The 20,913-nt window shown below is 36.6% G+C and overlaps 1 protein-coding gene across 2 annotated transcripts in view; it reads left to right on the top strand.

Annotated features, from left to right (window-relative positions):
• Positions 1–8,126: 8,126 nt before the first annotated feature.
• The window catches only part of tun (N-terminal glutamine amidase tungus), a 249,169-nt gene continuing 236,382 nt past the window's right edge, over positions 8,127–20,913 (top strand). For both annotated transcript variants that reach the window (XM_090401017.1, XM_090401018.1), the window contains exon 1: positions 8,127–8,257. In XM_090401017.1, coding sequence (XP_090257143.1) covers positions 8,184–8,257 — 74 coding nt within the window. In that variant the 5' untranslated portion in view covers positions 8,127–8,183. The remainder of the gene's footprint in view (positions 8,258–20,913) is intronic.

The raw sequence follows: 20,913 nt of genomic DNA, 5'->3' as shown, positions 1-20,913 counted from the left end.
TTACAGTTAATGCTAGAATAGAGAAACTTATACAACTACTCTTACCAGACAAATTCTTCAATACATCAAATTATTGAGAGAGCACTTATGAATTAACTTAATTAACATTAGCGGAACACACATAACAAATATTCTCCATAGTTTAAACTGTATTACTGTAGGTCGCACTTCACTATTCCAAACAACAGTAATTAGGTACTAATATCTTTTCCTGTTCACTTTTCTCCAAGTAACCAATATAACCTTTTCCTAGGGCAACATAGAATTTAATCGTAATCTAGATTAACTAGAACTAATCAGAATTTTCGCATTGACTGTCCAGTTTCCTTTTATCTGATTACGGCATCAACCTTTCTTCATAACAACAGCAGTTTTCGCTTATAACATTAAACTTTATGTTTCACTACTTATAGGTTCACTTCCGAACACTATACTCATAAATCTCTGCCCTGAGGATTATATAATCTTGGTTCCGCAAAACTCTCTCCTCACTCTTAATAATAATTCTTCTCTATCTTTTTTTCTATGACCTTCCCTCCTCTCTATATATCTCTCTCTCTCTGACCTTCACTCCCACCTTACGTTCGAACGCCACGCTCTACTCCACTCGTGGTTGTTTACGCGTGCGTCTCCATGACAACAGACTGCACGTAAACATCTCGCTAATCTAATGTATGGTCTAATATTATTCATGAGTGATTACATAACATTAAATATTTCACAATTAAAAAAAACGACAGAAAAGGAGTCGTCACAACAAATGGCGCAGTCGACAGGATGTGATTTAATAGGTAGGAATTAAATTTAACAACTATAAGATAAGAAATTGAATTTAAGTTTAGTGATAATAATCGTAGAATTACTCCCTGAAATTTTAGAAAGTGAAATAATTAAATCACAGTGAACTGGTTATAATTTGAATTCAGGCAAAGATATAAGTTAATTTTAAAGTAAAAGGATTGAATTAATTGAGATAGTAATTTATTAATCACTATGGCTGTCACATCAAGCTCTGAAATGAATGACAGTGAATTCTTTCGTACGGTAAACCCTCAACAGGTTTTTCCCCAATATTCAGGTGAAGAATCAGATGATGTACTATTTTTCTTTACCTATGTTGAAAAACTTAGAGAAATTGCAGGTTGGACTGATTTTCAATTGCTAGTTCTGATTAGAAGTAAATTGGTAGGTAAAGCAAAAACATTTTTGCATTCTTCTCCAATACTTCGAGAAACCTTTGAGTATTTCAAATTTAAAGACACCTTATTGTCTCAATTTTGTAAACTTAGAAGTGTAGGTCCTAACTTGTGGAAATTGCAGAAAATTGTTCAAAAGGATAAAGAGACTGTTACTGATTTTCACAATCGGTTATTAACATTGGCCAACAGTTTGAATGTTACTGGTGAAGATAAACCTCACTTAGATTGGGCTGTGTTCCAACAATTTAGACAAGGTGTTAGGCAAGAATTAAGAGAAACAGCCTACAAGAAGAAAATTTCTACTTTAGAAGAGTGTCTCAAAAGTGTTAAGGAAAAAGAACAAACGCCACAGTCACTGAGCTACACAGGCTCAATAATAATAATAATAATAATAATAATAATAATAATAATAATAATAATAAATAAATAAATATATATATATATATATAGATATATATAATATTTTTGATATAATAATATATATATTTTTTATATATTACAGTTGTTTACATTTTATTATAAGAATCCAATAGCATACAGAAGTTAACAAATAAGCATTTAGAGGCTACTCATTTTTGAACAGAATTTTATGGTAATAAACATGTAATTTTAGTAATAATAATAATTATAATAATAATAATAATAACCTCCCCCGGAAGGAATACGGCCTTGTCATTGCGGTGGGGGTGGGGCTTGCCTGCTTCAGTGATGTTGAGAGCTATTCTGGCGGTTGCATAGCTGCCATCAGAGTCACCATAGTCAGACAGGTCTCAACTGAGGAGCCAGACGAACAGTGTTCCATCCCCCATCCGTCCCGGTCATCAATGACTGCGTCAGATGTTAAGGATCCTGGGCATCAGGCGACAAGTGAGCTACAGGACTCAGTTCTCCTTGCTGGGCAATCAGGGCAGGAAGCTGAAAAGCGACTGAAAGAAACCAAACGTAAAAAATGGATTGCAGAAGAAAAACAGAGAAGTTATGAAATGTTTACACCAGAAAAAAAGGTTTCAGAAAGCGTATGCATTTAATTTGGAAACAAAAATTCCCAGAATCTGCAATAATAAGAGATCAAAGACTTACGTACTAAAAGAATTTCATTTTCAGTAAGAAACTATTTACTGAACTTGAGCTGCAAGAGTTATAATAAATCAACATCTCCAGTAACAGCAAATCATCAGGAGGTAGCTATATCAAACTTTGGAATTCAACTCAGTAAACATCAAGCTGACGATATACCTCAGAATATTTTGAGAGAAGTGCAGTGTAAAATGAAGTCAGGGATATTTGAATATATGAACTCCATAAATTACCATGTAAGACTAACCACCATTAAAAGCTTTACAACAATCTAAGCTAAAAACAGCTCCTCTTTGACCCAAATGCTGTAACTGAAACTATCACAACCAACAGTATAAAGGAAACAAATTATCCCCTATACAGCACAGACTATATAATTTTAGTGAAGCTTAGTTGCAAACCAAAAGAGCAAAAGACGAGGATGAAACAATCTGCACCATGGAAAATCCGGTAAGAACGAAAAATCAACAAACTTCGAGCTGATCTAAGCAACTTAAAGAGTTTTAAAGAAGGATGGCTGAAAAACATTAACATCAAAAACAATCTGATTAACACATAATTTGGCCAACAAAACAATTGCTGAAGTTTCCGAAGAGCTGCAACAGAGAATTGCAGCGACTGCACAGTAAACTAAAGGATTTGAAGCAAGAATAAACCAATATGTACAAAATATGCAATTTCGTCATAATCAACATCAGTTCTTTCAGTCTCTTCAGAGAAATACAAATGTAAACCATCATTCACCAGGAAAAGAAGAAATACTCAAATTTGGAAGTCAATCTGGGATAATCCTATTGAACACAAGAAAGATGCTCCATGGTTTAAGGAAATGGAATCAGAAATGAAACAAAACAAATGCAAAATCTCATTATCACTAAAGAAATGGTGAGTGCTCAAGCTAGAAAATTAAAAAAACTGGAGTGCACCTGGCAAAGACGAACTACATGGATTTTGGTTAAAACATCTAACCAGTCTACATGATCGAATGGCAGAACAATTTAATTACTTATTGCAGTCAGGCTCAGTGGAAGACTGGATGATATCTGAGCGCACTTTTCTTTTCATGAAAGATAAGGATAAGGATGCAGACCCAAGTAACTCTCGTCCAATAACATGCCTACCAACTATGTTGAAGCTGTTCACTGCAATCATAGCAAATTCCATATACCACTACTTATCAGATAATCAGATTTATCCGATTGAGCAAAAAGCAATTTTCAAAAATCTAGAGGAACAAAAGACCAGATCCTTATTAATAAAATGATTTTCAAAAATCAAAAAGACGAAAAACTAACTTAAACTTGGCATGGATAGACTACAAGAAAGCATTCGATTCCCTCCCAAACTCCTGGATCCTAAAATCACTAAAATAATTTGGAATTAGCAAAAATGTATGTTCCTTTTTGGCTGCTGCTATGAAATCATAGAAAACAACATTAATAGTGAATAATGAACGAATTGGAGATATCAGTATTAAACGTGAAATTTTCCAAGGTGATTCCTTGTCACCATTGCTCTTCAACATTTCTCTGATACCTTTGTTTATGATTCTGAAGAAAACAAAATTTGGATATGAAATTCCAAAATGTAATATTAAAATTTCCCATCTGTCGTATATGGATGACTCGAAGTTATATGAAAAATCGGCCCCGCAAATAGATGAACACAGATCGTATTTTCAGTAAGGATATCAAAATGGAATTTGGTTGAGATAAATACACAAATTTACCTATTAAAATAGGAAAAATTAATGAAACTAGCAGTTTTAATTTTGATCAAGAGAAATATATAAACGCAATTTCAGCTGACGAATACTATAATTACTTAGGAACCTTAGAAGCCAATGATATTCTCTACTGGAAAGTTAAACAACAGGCAGCATCAGAACACATCAAAAGAGTGAGAAAAATTCTGAAAACAAAACTAAATGGATTAAACACAATTAGAGCAATCAATTATTGGGCTGTACCAGTTATCCGATACACATCTGTCATAATAGATTTGACAAAAGAAGACCTGGAGCAACTGGACCGCAAAACTAGAAAACTAATGATTATGCATCATGCAATACATCCACGAAGTGATGTTGACCGGTTGTACCTACCAAGGAGAATAGGTGGACGGGTCTGCTGCAAGTGAGACAGAATGTGGAAGAAGAAGAAATTGGTTTAAGAAATTACATCGACAATAGCTCTGAGCCAATGCTGCAAGCAATTACAGAAGAGGGCCTTCTGAAAGCAACAGGAAACAAATCCGATTAAAAAAGGAACAACAAAATATTCAATATGTGCGCTGGAAAAAATAAATCCTTGCGTGGCCTATTTCTTCGAGATACTGAGGACAAAATTGACGCGAACAAGACATGGCAATGGCTACAACACGGATACATTAAAAAATATACAGAAAAATTTATTCTAGCAGCTCAAGAACAGGCATTACAAACCAACTAATGCAATCAAAGCAAAAATTTTGATCATCAATAATAACAGCAAATGCAGATTATGCGATCAGAAAGATGAGACTGTAGAACATCTAACCAGTGCCTGCAGCAAAATATCTCAAACTGACTATAAATACCGCCATGATCAAATGGCCAAAATAGTTCATTGGCATGTATACAAAAAATATGGCTCTCCTACTTCTGATTACTGGTGGCAGCATAAAATAGAGACTGTATTGGAAACAGCAAAAATTCTCTGGGACTTTAGAATAGAAACTGATCGGCATTTGGAACACAATAGACCTGATATCACAATTATCGAACACAGGTTTGGATTATCGATATTGCAGCACCCAGTGATAACAACATCAACAACAAAGAACTGGAAAAAGTTACTAAAATATCGAGATCTGGCAATCGAAGTTTGCAGGCTGTGGCATAAACACACCAAAGCCATCCCAGTAGTTATCGGTGCACTTAGTGCGACTTCAAAGAAGCTATCCAACTATTTATCGTAATTAAACATCAACGAAGTGACCCCATATGATCTACAAAAAACAGCATTACTTGAAACAGTCCATATTTTACTACGCTACCTGACGGACTATTCTTAGATTCTTTGGTAGAATCTGAATTGTTCTGTATCACCAGCCAAATTTTTATTTATATGATATCCTGTTTTGACTGTGTATCAATTATGTGAATAATAATAATAATAATAATAATAATAATAATAATAATAATAATAATAATAATAATAATAATAATAATAATAATAATAATAATAATAATAATAATAATAATAATAAAGATCTTTGGCTGTTGAAATAACTGATAAGATATTTTTCAGATTTTTTGCTCACAAATTTTTACCTCTGTTATTCATGTCACCATATCGAAAGTAACCAATTCCTGAAACTGTACTTTTCCCATTGATCCAACTTTGCGTTGTCTCCTATAACATGATGATATTATCTTTCTTTATTTATTTTGGACATCCTCATAAAACTCTTCAACGTCTTCATCACAATGGCCATCAATTAAAGCATTGACCTGTAGGACAGCAATACGAAAAGTGTTTCCAGCAGTTTGGTTACTATGATACTATGACTTATAGACCAATTATCAAGTATACGTTTGAAAATATTACGACTGCAACATCTGTTGTATATTCTTCACTTTCGAATAGATAATTGTAAAATTATCCCTTTTACTTTTTCCATTTCCTGTTTATCCTGCTTCACATACTTCTCTTATATCTACGTTCATCTTCAGCATCTCTTTCGTTAAATTTTCAAAATTGCCAATTTGGTATAATGTTTTATCTCTCTAAATAACTATGCGTAAGAGCCTATTTGTGGTTTTCAGATAAATTCTCTGCAATTCTGCCCTTTCTGATAGCTTTGGGACATAATCTTCATAAGCCATGTTATTGGAGTTCTTCTCACAGTTTCCATTTGTACATCTCCTTCCCTTTTGTTTTATATAGCAGAGTCCGGAGGGGGGGGATGAGAAGGTCTTCTTTGTGACAATAACTTTTCAACCTGAAATTGATATTATGCAGAAAATTAAAATGGCACGGCTCCAATCTCTTCCTTTTCACAGTGTTGCAGCCCTTCTTATTATTCTGATCATGTCTATAAGTGCCTGTGAAATGAGCCTTTGCAAATTCATTTATCTTCATTCTCATGCTAGTCCTGAGATTATTTCTCTCTATCAGGATTTTATTACTGCCGATGTCAGCAAGTATTTTAGGATTCCTAGAAGGTGTTGATGGTAATTGTAGCCTCTCTGGGCCCCCAAAATTCCCCACTATACCTTACACTTGTAGGCATTCCACACTGCTCTGTTGTACCCTTCCCACGAAGAAAATGTTTGGACTGGTTTTTCTGAACTTATCGTAATGCATATTATTACACACGTCAGAAAGATTCGTATTTTGTTTTATGTGATACTCGCCCATTAGAACATACGCAATTTACAGACAAAAATACTATTGTAGTTAGTGGTGATTGCGGTTGTGTATAGTGGGAGTATTAAGTAGTAGGGGAGATGGTGAGATGTTTTCAGCAGAGTGGAGTAGAGTGTCCTCCTACACTAAATCTTTGCATTTGTCAGATAAGAATAATAAGGCAATTGATGTGATGTCATCAGTCAGTCTGGTTAATATACTGTACATGCAGTCTAGTCGTGAAGATACCTAACTTGTAATCTTTATTTGATTACGTACAGGAGTAAATAAGAATATAATTTGCATGTTTAATTCTTCTCCTTCCTTCTGCGTGTTGGCCTACTGGCCTGTTACAGAGCTATCTTGAGCCCTTCTAACTCTTACCCATACCGAGGATAAGGTGACTAGCCGTATGCCTGTATATTCTATGGCTGTAGCTGCATGCGGTCAAGGGGCCGGTTTGCTGCTTGCAGAAGGAAAAATTCCAGATAAACTGGGGAGAAAAACCCTGTTGTCGAAGCTCATGACCAGCTAACTTTGCTATGTCTGAGAAAGATCCTTAAGCTCCTCACGTCGGCGACGGAATCGAATCTAGGACACTCATTTCCTTCCCAGGCATATGGTTGCAAATAGCATAGCCAATAGGCTAACCGCGCGGACTCATGTTTAATTTAATTAAGTAATAATAAACCTGTTTTACGATTTTAGTCAGATATAGAATGACATGTGTTATCTTACTTTGATTAAGTGTATGTAAATTTCTAAATTTAGGCTTTGCTGTTAGTTGACACAGTGGGGATGACTGTGGTTAATTTTAACAACAGCTAAATTAATACAACAGGAGCAGTATTATTATTATTATTATTATTACGTGACGCCTCCAAGGAGTCCAAAGATTCATCGATGGAGGACAACTCCCGTCTTCAACACTCAATCCACCAACTACAGCGAACCGCATCATCTACACTAACGCCATCTACCGCCCACCAGCTGCTCCTCTAGCATTTTCACAGACAATCACAAACATCCGTGACCACTCCGGGATTCGCACTATTTCGCTTCGCAGCCTTTTGATTGGATTGTGGATACACTAACCACTCGGCCAACAAGGCCGGAAAACAAACTTAGTGGAAACCCAGGGAGTGAACCTGAGTTCTCTCAATCCGCAGTCGAATGCACTACCAATGAGCTATACATGAATAAAAGAATTTTAAAATCCATTCATCATTTTCTTTAGTCATTATTTTCAAAAATAATATAATGCCTACTCCCTCTTTTCAAACTACTTGCTAAAAGTCCCCCTTCACAGCTCATAAAAAAATATAAATAAAAAGAAAAATTGGCGAAATATCATAAAAAATTAATATTTTTTTTTTTCGATTCAACATCAACATGAAATTCTCTTCGCATAGCGCCACCTACAGTATAATACTAACTTCGTTTATTGTGGTCATATGTTTGTGCCTAGATTTGATTATGTGTATGTAGAGTTTCGCTTTAAGCAAATCTAGGAATCATGTTAGAATTAGAAACACTGAATACATTGATGTTGCCTCCGAGAAAAATGTGCATATATACATCTTGCTACTGGTAGGTAATGAAGGAGAAAATTGTCCTGCTTTGAGTTTTAAATCTTCCTGAAGTAATTATATATATTTGTGTACGTTCTCTCCCAGCTCTTGTTTCACTTGGTGGAAAGTAATGTTCTAATTTTTCTCTGTCAATAGAAACCTTTTGATAAGTTTGAAAGAAAATACATTTTTAAACTCAAATTTGCTATTAGATATATTTGAAGTTTTTCCACTTCATGTGAGACTAATGCTTTATGTCCATTATTGGGTATATTCTCCGCCTATTTGCGGAATGAAAAAAAAAATACAATAGACAATTACCTCAGGGATTGATGGTTTTGGATTTTAACATCTCATCAGGGAATGTCATTATGAATGAGGTGGCAAATCTCGCTCTTGTTGGTGAGAGAGTGACCCTGAAGTGATTAACTGGGTGGTCGTCAGTCACACAAGGACTTCTATTCTATGAGTTAAGAATATTGTTATTACATGACACTTCCAAGGACTCATTGTGGGAGGGCACTGTACTCTGCTCCATGAGATGACACACATCTCACCTATTACTTAATTCTTCTACTACACACACAATGCCAATTCTATCATCATTTTTTTTTTGGATTTGATTATCTCATCAAGGAATGTCATTATGAATGAGGTGTCAAATCTCACTCTTGTTGGTGAGAGAGTGACCATGAGATGATTATCTGGGTGGTCGTCAGTCACACGAGGACTTCTATGAGTTAAGAATATTGTTATTACATGACACTTCCATTATTACAAGGACTCATTTTGGGAGGGAACTGTACTCTGCTTATGAGATTACACACATCTCACCTATTACTTAATTCTTCTACTACACACAATGCCAATTCTATCGTCATTTCCATCGACTGCCCACACTAGCAACAGTATTTTTTTGTCTGTAAATTGCAAGTGTTCTCCTGGCCTATTCACCTGTACATGAAATGACAAACCTGAGTTTTCAAGGCTGATTATGGAAACCTCAGGTGAGAGTTTGCAGCTGTAGTATGAAATGAGGAGTTTGGTAAAAAGGAGATTAATGTTGCTTGCATTCTATTCAACAAGTACCCAGCAGAAGCAATGTTTAAATCTATTCCAGGGGTCAGAAGGTTATATATGGTAAGTGTGGAATAGATGTATGAAGAGATTATGCTTGCATTACAGAGGAAGAAGGCCAATCTGTGTCTCAGGTATTGTGATTAAAGTGTTGGAGATGCTAGTGAGAACAAAGTTAGAGAAATAGATTTGCCAAAGGAAAGTCATGTTTTAGTAAACTACTTATTGTAATAAGGTGACAGGCACATTTCACAAGGGAAAGGGATTCACAGTGGTATACTTAGATTTTGCAAAGGCTTTTGCTAGATTGACACATGATATTACACTACTGTAGAAAGGATGGGATTGGATATTAGATTACTGCAATGGATTGGAGATTGGCTCTCTGATAGATTATCAGCAAGTTTTGTGGGGAGCAATATACCCAAAGGTATCTCAAGGGATTGTTTTAGGACCATTGTTTTACCTGGATGTTAATGATAAGGAAAGTTTGAATGGGGATATTCAGTTATTTAAAGATAATGCAGAGTTGGGAAGAACTATGAGTAGGGCAGATGTGGCTTTGCAGGAGAACTTGACTGAGTGAATGGGCACAGAATGGGAGTTACCAGAATTCAGTGTTGCAAAGTGTAAGGTTTTCAACATTTGGAAAACAGAGATGGTGGAAATATTATCTGAGACCTCCAGAGAGTCAAGGTCTCATTGAGGGAGGCTGTAAATTAACCCAACCCAGCTATCATATCTACCCTTGAATTCATTCACACTCACTACCTGTAAGGGCATATTATTCCACTCACTCACTGATCTCTTGGAGAAAAACTTAGCTCTTACCCCTTTCTTGACTTCAAATAAATTTAACTTCCATGGATGCCCCGTGTTCTCTCCCCACCTTCCATATAATGAAAAATTTCATCAGTTGAAATGCTATAACACCCATTCAAAAGTTTATATTTGAATATTAGTTATATTAGATATATTTGAAGTTTTTCCACTTCATGTGAGGCTAATGCTTTATGTCCATTATTGGGTATATTCTCTGCCCATTTGCAGAATGAAAAAACACAATGGACAGTTACCTCAGGGATTGATGGTCTTAGATTTGATCATCTCATCAGGGAATGTCATTATGAATGAGGTGTCAAATCTCACTCTTGTTGGTGAGAGAGTGACCATGAAGTGATTATCTGGGTGGTCGTCAGTCACATGAGGACTTCTATTCATCAGTTGAAATGCTATAACACCCATTCAAAATTTTATATTTGAATATTAGATATTAGATTATATTAGATATATTTGAAGTCTTTCCACTTCATGTGAGGCTAATGCTTTATGTCCATTATTGGGTATATTCTCCTCATCTAATATCTCTAATGCTGAAATGGGAAATATATTGTAGAATGCTGAGGAAATGAGAGATCTGAGGACTATTGTGGATAAGGTTCTTAAATTTAGAGGATGCATTGTGATAACTGTGAGAATTCAATGTGATAACATCACATTGAAATCTGGCAGTGATGCAGAGGACATTGACTTGTATTAGTAAGGAGATTATGTTTCCATTGTATAAGGCCTTTATTATGACACATAAGATGTATTTGCATAGATTCAGTCACCTAGTTTTCAAAAGGATGAAGATTTATTATCACACCCTCCATGGGGTGAGCAAACTCATATTAGTAAGGTTCCAGAGGTGTTTTCTGATCTCCGAAATGTTTGCTATAAAGGAAAGGTGTGGAGGAAATGCAATTTACCGAATTTAGTGGATAGAAGAGGTGGTGGGGGATGTGCTAAAGATGTACGAGTTGGTAAGAGGTTCTCATTAGATTAACGTTAGTTTTTTTTATAGAATGGTGGGAGGTGGCAGGAAAACAAGAAATCATCCCTGGAAACTGTATAAAGAGGATGTAAACAAAGGATTGAGAATCAAGTTTTCTGCATGGGGAACTGGGCAATCAGACTTATTTGTGTTTATAGATTCACAGAAGGTTCTGCTGAGGAAGAAATGGAGGAATTTTTTGAAGCAATTGAGAAGACCTCCGGAACCAAACCATAGAGATACAGTGGTAACCCTGAAGAAAAAAATGATTGATTCTGAAAGAGAGGCATGTGGTGAGGTTGTCTGCAAGGATAGAAAAATCAGAACTTTATGGTGGACATTGGAAGTTAAAGAGACAGTCAAGGAAAACAAGAAAGCATATCGAAAGTTGCTGGTAAATAATTCAGCTTGTGCTCTTAGATAATGATGATAATAATTAATATTATTATTACATGACGCTTCCAGAGAGTCCAAAGACCCATCGAGGGAGGTCACCTACTCTACAACTGTCTCCACCCACTACAACAAACTGCAACTACACCAATGCCATCTAACATGCATTACCACCACTACTATTTTTACAGTTAATCACAAACATCCATGCAAACAGCAGGATTTGAATTCCGCAAAACTTTTGGCTGGAGAGTGGATAGGCTTACCACTTGGCCAACCAGGCCGGCACACTAAATACACCATAAAACTACCTTAATGAGTCGTTCTTCTTCTTCTTCTTATTATTATTATTAAGAAAGACATCGAGGGAGGCCACATACTGCACACACCAGCATCATATTTATTCTTGAATTCATTCACACTGCTTGCACTCACAATATCCAATGGCAATCTATTCCAATCATGCACCATCTTCTGAGAGTAAAATCTAGCCCTCGCCCCTTTCTTAGCAGCCATCATTCTCAGCTTCCAAGGACGCCCTACTGTCCTTTCCCAACACTCCATAAATTGAAAAATTCCATCAATTGAAATCCCATATGACCCTTTCAGAAATTTTTAAATCTCAATCATATCACCCCTCTTTATCCTGTTTGCTAGTGTCTGCAGTCTACAAATTCTCAGTCTGTCTTCGTAATCCGTATCTCACAATCCTGATATCATTTTTAACAATCTCCTTTGCACTCTCTCCAATATATCCAAATGACAATGGAAACCGGGAGACCAGACCTGCGCACAATAATCCAAGTGAGGTCTTATCAACGCCTTGTAGAGAGGCAAAATGACATGTGAACATTTGTTTCAGTATTGCAAGTATCTATTGAGTTGTATTTGCAATCTTTGCCACATGGCCCCTTAACTTCTACTTCCTATCTACTTACTCTCCAAGATCCCTATCCTCATCAGTTTCTTCTAGCATAATCCCACTAATATAATACAACATTGGATATCTAATCATGCTGAAGTGAATGACTTTACATTTATTCACATTCATTTTCTCTTGCCCTAATTCCAGCCTATTCAAATCATTCTGCAAGTACTGCATATCAGCAGCATTCCTGATTACCCTACCTATCTTTACATTATCAGCAAATAGCTGTTATGTCGCTTGTCAAATCCTTTCCAATATCATAATATACAGATTGAATAACAGTAGACCAAGCACTGATTTTTGTTATAACCACTTGTTACCTTAAATCTTGCAGACTCACATCTCCCATATACTACTTTTTGGTATCATTCAGTCAGCCATCCTCTTATTATTATTATTATTTGACACCTCCAGGGAGTCCTAAGTCTCATCAAGGGAGGACACCTACTCTACATCTCTCCGTCTCCACCACTCAACCTCATCCACAAACTGCCTCATCTACACCAACGCCATCTAATGTCCACTATCACCACTATTATTTTCACAGACAATCACAAACATCCATGCCCACGGCAGGATTCGAACCTGCAGCCTTTTGGCTGGAGAGCGGATATGCTAACCTCTCGGCCAACCAGGCCGGCAAATCCACGCTAATATTCTGAAACCCAAAATCATTTTCTCCAATTTATGCAACAGTCTACCGTGCTGTATTCTGTCAAAAGCCTTAGCAAAATCCAAAAGTGTCATGGTGTATTCATTCTCCTTGTCTAGTTCAGTGGCAACATTGTTATACAATAGAATGTGAGCAAGTTTCTAAAACATGACCTTCCCTTAGTGAACTCATGTTATTTATTGCAAAGTAAGATTTACTATCAACCCATTTCTGAATGCGAGCCCTAACCAATTTTTCCAAATTCTTCACCACCACTCCTGAGATACTAATTGGTTGATAGTTGCATATCAGTCTTTGCACCACCCTTGTGCAATGGAATTACCATACATTCCTTCCATTCCTGTGGAATCTTCCCTGTTCTGAGACTCATATTAAACAGCCTGATCAAAGGACTAGCCAGTTCAGCTGAACACTCTTTTAGCACATATGCTGATATCCCAGCAGTCCCTATTGCTGAATTCTTATTCAATTTGTGCAACAACTCTAATACCTCATCCCCATGCATTTCTTCATCCAGTGAAGAGATGACAGTGAACTCAATGTTGCATACACCAGGTTGATAGCTTTTAACAAAATGAGCACTCATTAGCTGAACAACCTCTTCTGCATCTGTAACCCTCTGGATTTAGAAGAGCTATTCTTTCATATTCGTTCTTTCACTTGCAGCATATCGATAGAATTCTTGTGGGTTGTCTTTAGCCTGCAGAGCCAGTTTCTTTTCATACTCAGACTGCTGCTTATAACATTCATAACGGACGTCATCCTTATGCATGTCGTATTCCTTTGACATTGTCCTTTTCTTACTAATTGCTTGCTTAATAAGATTACACATCCATTCGACTCCTACCCTATTTATTCTTGGAACTCTCGTTACACATTCTGATATTGCGTCATTAAAGTATTAAATGCTTCTCATGCATTGTCTATATTCTTTCCATCCAACAACCAATCCCATTTCCCTGAACTCCGTATTTAGTATTATTGAACTAAGGTCATCATTTCCTGCTTTCTAGTTCAACATGTAACCGTTTTTGAACGGAATATTCTTAAACTTAGTCCCTTCCCGAGAATGGGAGAATCGGAAGACTTTGGCAAAATATTCTGGAGGCATTTGAAAAAGCTCAGAAATTGAGGAAAAAGTGTTGAAAAACGAATTAGAGATAATAAAGGTGACATGAAACCTGAAGAAAAAAAATCATTGATGTATAGCGTAATTACTTTGAAAAATTTCTAAATAAAACAAGCACAGAGCAGTTCTCGTTTTATTTAGAGTTGTAAAAAATCATTCAACAAGCATATAATCAGGAATACATATCCTTACTTGAAGTAGAAAAAGCCATGAAAAGCCTGAAATGTGGAAAGGCAGTGGGAGTCAATGATATTCAACCAGAAATGCTCAAGTATGGAGGTATAAAAGTCTTGCAGGGGCTGCACTGCATACTTTAACCCGTTCGCTGCCAACTATGAGTATACTTGTAGTTGGTAAACCAGCCACACAAGCCAGCTACGAGTATACTCGTATGACGCTTACCGCCGGCAACGAGATTACTGTACTGACCTTGAAGAAGTGAAAATGCTTGGCTTGTGGAGCTAGCATCAAAACTGTGCATTCTCATAGATGGTATATGCTCTGCACAAGCCAATTACGAGTATACTTGTATGACGCTTACCGCCGGCAACGAGATTATCGTACTGACCTTGAAGTGAAATTGCTCGGCGTACGGGAACAGACTATGCCGAAAGAGGGTGGCAGCGAACGTGTTAAAAGGTGTGGACAGAGGGATGAATTCCAGATGAGTGGAGTAGTTTTCATAGTACCTATATACAAAAAAAGGAAATAAAACAATGTGAGAAGTACAGAGGTATTTCCCTACTGAGTGTTCCTTGTAAGATTTATGCAAGTATACTAGAGAAATGGTTGAGAAGGATTGTGGAAGGAAAGCTTGGTGAAGAACAAGCTGGTTTCAGGCCAAATAGAGGCTGTCAGGATAAGATTTTCACTTTACGACAAAGAGTTGAGAAATTGTGGAAATATAACAGAGATCTGTATTTTAGTTTTGTAGACCTACAAAAGGCATATGGTAAGATGTCAAGAGAAAAGCTATTCAAAAGCTACAGTTATATGGAGTCAATGGGACATTATATCAAGCAATATTTGTCTTTATTTGAGTTGTAAGTCAGCAGTTATAATTGAAGTATAGGAAAATGATTTGATATTAAATCTGGTGTCAGACAAGGATGAACATTATTCCCTCTGTTATTCATTATCTATATGGATCACATTATGAGGCAAAGCAGTATTAAACCTGATATCAAAATTGGAGAAGTTAATCTCAGCTCTTTACTTTATCCAGATGATGTTATACTTTTAAATAAATTCAGTATAAGTCTGCAAGATCCTGACTAAATTGAAGAACTGTTTAAATTTGATATGAAAATCAGCAATAACAAGACAAAGACAATGAAAATAGGCAGATACATTGAAAATATCAACTGTATTGTGAATGGAATAACCTATAGAATAAGTAAAACATTTCAGCCACTTAGGCACAATTGCGAAGATGGTAAATTAAATATGAAAATAGATAACAGAATCAACAAGCTGGTATAGTAGGAAATCAACTGAATAAATTTATATGAAGAGAGAAATTAGTCAAAACACTAAACTAACTGTATACAAGACAGTGTTCAAACTAATTTTAACTTATGCATCTCAGAGTTGGTTTAGAAATAAAACACTTGAACCAAAGACTAGAGACCACAGATATGAGAGTCCTGAAAAAGATTAGAGACATGAACGAATGTTATCAAAGACAATATTATTATTATTATTCATGACACCTCCAAGAAGTCCGAAGACTCATCGCAGGAGGACGCCTACTGTACAACTTTCCGTCTCTACAGACCCTCTACTACCAATCACCTACATCAACGCCATCTACTGCCCACAACCACCACAGCTAGTATTTTTTGTCTGTACATTGCGTGTGTTCTGAAGGGCCAATTTGTTGTCTGTATGTGGGATGAAAAATCGACGCCATCTACTGCCCACCACCACAGCTAGTATTTTTTGTCTGTACATTGCATGTGTTCTGAAGGGCCGATTTGTGTGTATGTGGGATGAAAATTCCGAGTTTCCAGGAGAAAAACCCTGCTACCTCCATATGAGATTGGCTAACTCACCTTCAATCGAAAAAGTCCATATAAAGATTCCTCCCATCACGATTAGAAATGAGGATGTTAGGAAAGAACTTGACATTGTTTGCATCCCGGAATGTGTTAGCAGAGCTAATCTCAGGTGGTATGGTCACTTAAATAGAATGGGCGAGGAAAGATTAGCAAAACAAGTGTTCCATGCCAGGTTGGCAGGAAAAAGATCCAGAGGAATACCATAATATAGGTGCATTGATACAGTAAAATTGCCTTAGAAGACAGAAATATAAGATCTGATAACGTTGGAGTCTTGACAAATAACAGATTGATTTGGCAGAAAATTGTTGATAGGAAGATAGTAACGATGTAAGTTCTTCATGTGGTACTATCATAATATTCTGTGCACCCCTTGAGGTTACATAACTATATACAAGGGATGCATATTACAATAACTATGCACCCCTTGAGGGTACATGTGAATAATTTGATGATGACACAAAGATGTAGCGAGCATTGACACTGTAAAGAAACATTTCACAAAGTCTACACATTGGTTGATTTCCAGGAGCGTCATGGCACTAAAACTGTCCTATGAGTGAATGCAGCTTTGTATAAATGGGCAGTGGTCATCAATTGAAAAGCATCGTATCAGCAGGTCATTCATAAAGTGAAGTAACACGGTATTACTCTACTCCAGTCATCTGGAATTTGACCCTGTGACCAGTCCTGAATTATGCATAGCCACTATAACACTTTAATACCACCATATTTGAGCATTGCTTAGAGAGGTTTCGCATATTTTTGTTTTCTTTGTTTCATTAATACCTATTATGTCAATCTTGAAGTTCGCCATCTCTTCTGCTTGTTGAATGTTTTTTCTTTCATGCTTTCTTTTTCATTTTTTTTTTTTAATGATTTCATCTTGAACTCTGCTGATGTTGAGTTTGATTTGTTTCATTAGCTGACCTTTTGTTGTTTGCTCTGGTTCCCTGATGAAAACAACTGGGAGCAGGGGGTTGGCCTTGTTTAACCAAGTGACACCTCAGTTAGCATGAAATTCTGTCATATTGTACAAAATTTAGGACCATTACTGTTTAATTTATACATTAATGATATTGTTGAAGATTTGGATGGAGATATTCAGTTGTTTGCAGATGATGCAAAGTTGGGACAAACCATGAAGAGTAGAGAAGATGTTTTGATTGTTTTGACCTTACAAGAAGACTTGAATAAATTGAGTGATTGGGCATGGAAATGGGGATGTGAGTTCAATGTTGCAAAATGTAAGGTTTTAAAATTTGGAAAACAAAGATGGGATGCAGAATTTATGCTTGGTGAGAATATATTGTTGGAGGTGGAGGAAATAAGAGATCTTGGGTGATAGTGGACAAGGATCTGAAATTTAGGGGACACATAGCCAAAATTGTGAAGAGAACACAAAGGTTTCTAGGAATGATGCGGAGGACACTGACGTGTAGAAGTAAGTAGGGAGATTCTTGTTTCGTTGTATAAGGCTTTGATTAGGCCACACATGGACTATTGTGCCCAGATTTGGTCACCTCAAACTTTCAGAAGGATGAAGAGAACGAGAGAGTCCAGAGGCGACTGACTAAGGTAGTTTCTGACCTCTGGAATGTCGAGAATGAGAATTATATCTTCTCATATTGAGAAGATGTAATTTGCAGAGTCTGGTGGACAGGAGGAAGAGGGGAGATATGATAGAGACCTATAAGTTGTTAAGGGATTGTTATAGAATCAATGCTGGAGAAGTGGGAGATCGGGGGGAGAACCAGAGGGCATCCCTGGAAACTGTATAAAGAGGGTGTGAGTAGGGGAGTGAGAGGCAGGTTTTTTCGGGCAGAGTTGTAAATAATTGGAATGCCTTGCCTGAGAGTGTGTGGTGTCTGCGAGGAGTTTGAGTGTGTTTAATAAACGGTATGATGAGGTGTATGTGATAAAAGGACTTCCCAGATGAGTCTTTGACTCCATGAGGTCTTGGGTAATAATAATAAATTTTACATTAGAGTTTAAGCCAGTAAGAATGCAATTTGGTTGGCTAAATCCCAAAATGCCAGACCATCCTTGTTCGTTCAGTATCCAGGTGGATACCTAATAGGGTGCACTATGAGAAGTTTAGGATTGGACATTAGGTCATAAGCCCTGATTGTTTTCTCTGTATTCCTTGAAAGGCTACTGGAGGTCTTTTCCCTGTTTATTCAGCTTTGACCCTTAAGTACCCCTGTAAAGTATCTTTATGACTGTAATCCACTTTTCATTCTGTTGGTTTTTGAGATCCATCTTACAGAAAATATAAACTGTAATCACTGTTTTCTGCCTCTTCAAGAAGATGTCAATAGGGTTCTGTTCCTTGTATCTTAGATATGTCAGAAGATAGTGAGACCTTTTACTCTGAAATAAATAAGGGCAAGAGGACAGGCATCCTTGGAAGCTGAGAATGAATTCTGCCAAGAAGTAGGTAAGGGCTAAATTTTTCTCTCATAGGGTGGTGCATGATTGGAATGGATTGCCATTGGATATTGTAAGTGTAAGCAGTGTGAAGAATAAGTATGATAGCTGGTGCATGTAGTATGTGGCCTCCCTCGATGAGTCCCCGATTCCCTGGAGGTCTCTTTTAATAATAATATGAGTTAACCTTTGCCTCCATTTTTAAGTTAGCTTTTCTTGCAATATCTTAAAGATCAATTTGGATCCAGTTTCATATCATAAGTTTACCTTGTTTGTCTGGTCTCTTACTTTGGTGAAACAGGAAGGTTAACATTTGTTCAGTTAGAAAAAACATGAAAATTATGGCCGGCCTGGTTGACCGAGTGGCTAGTGTATCGGCTCTCCAGCCAAAAGACTACTGGTTCAAATCCAGCCGTGGGCATGGATGTTTTCTGTGAAAATACTAGTGGTGGTGGTCAGTGGTAGATGGCGTTGGTGTAGATGATGAAGGTGGTTGCGGTTGGTGGAGTGGTGGAGATGGAGAGTTGTAGAGTAGGTACCCTCTCTTGATGAGTCTTTGGACTCCCTGGAGGTGTTATGTAATAATAATAATTATCGGATAACTCATTATCATTAAATGAAAATGAGTTATGTTTTGTTCAGCATGCAATCTCTTCCACCCAGAGGTTATGTTAAGTTAGGTTTTATATCTAGACATCTCACAAAGCCTGATAGTTCTAGCATTAGTCTTATAACCAATCTGGAGTGGGAAGAAAAACTTCTAGACAGGTTTATTGGCTTTTTAATAAATATGGTATACTCAGCCTTGCATAATTAACACATGTAATATAAAGATACTATGAATGTAGTTTACTGCAATGTCTTCTACTGTACTTGAGGTTAAGCAGCAGGATCTGGATTGGACTGGATTGAGAACCAAGTTGAAAGATATTTATATATTGAACTGTTAATTCAGTGTGTAATTTGCTTTCTAAATAGCTTAAATTATGCAGCAGAGGTGTGACACTTTGCCTGTGAAGAAAATCTAAATAGGGACGATTGCCTTAGACTTTCTTAATATTGGTAGGTATTCAGTCTCATATGGAGGTAGGGGGTTTTTTCACCCAGAAACTCAGGTTTTTTTTGTCCCCCAGAATAGGCACACCCAGCCTGTGAACACATATGGATTACAGTCATGAATATTGCCCTTAGGGGATTCAGCAAGGAGTGACGAATCAGCTGCATTAAATTCGTCGTGAACCCCCTCATTAGGGGACTCTTCCTGTTCTAAAGGGATGGATGAGACTAATCAATCAATACTGTTAAGCATCCACAACACTGTTAATTTTCTTTTTATAAAAAAAATTCATGATCTCTTTAATACTTATTGAACTCAGTATTTGATCTGGCTACCTGTAATGTTACATGAATTGCATCACATTTTATCATTATGCTTGTCAGCTTAGTTGACCAAGTGGATATCATACCAACTCTCCATTCAACATGCTCAGTCTATACTATACTATAGATGTTTTTGAATGTCTTTAGGTGATAAACAATCTTTACTGCCCTATGAGACTATTGGATGCTTGAACTGTCTTAAAAAATGTTATATTTTTTTCTGTAGAGCAAAGGAACCAGATCACATAATCTTAGACCCTCCCCCCCAATTCTTAAATGTGTTAGGTTTACAATCTTTTGTGGATGCAGTGTAGTTCAAAGGGGGGAAAAAATCCTTCATATATGATATTGATATCTTGTAATGAGGGCTGTAATACTTTCATTATGTCCTCATGTTTAATTAAATTCTCCCATATGTTCAATAAATTGCCGCCATCTGTTTAGAGGATAACGTGTGCTTCACTTTCATCACTGGTAACGAACACAATCATTCCACTTGATGGTCAGTACTTCTGGTATTGTTGTCATAGCAACATCATAAGCATCCACTTTAAAAAGGCTCTTCAGATTTTCTAGAGCATTCATTCTTCAGTGGTGTAATCTTCAATAGCAGAAATGTCCTCATCCTTCAGGGGCAAATTCTCCATGCTTGCTGCGCAAGCTCATTAATTGAGAAAGAAGTAATATTTATTTTTTAATAAATGCATGCATTTATAAACATTCCATTTAGGCTTTTATTTTTGTAGACAGAAGATGTCTTAAGCTTGCTAGCAATAATTGAGCTTTGCA

This window comes from Typopeltis vanoorti, chromosome 11, assembly GCF_054136105.1.
Source record: "Typopeltis vanoorti isolate ZY-2024b chromosome 11, IOZ_Tvanoo_1.0, whole genome shotgun sequence".
NCBI lineage: Eukaryota > Metazoa > Arthropoda > Arachnida > Uropygi > Thelyphonidae > Typopeltis > Typopeltis vanoorti.
This window is presented reverse-complemented; position numbering and strand designations above follow the sequence as displayed.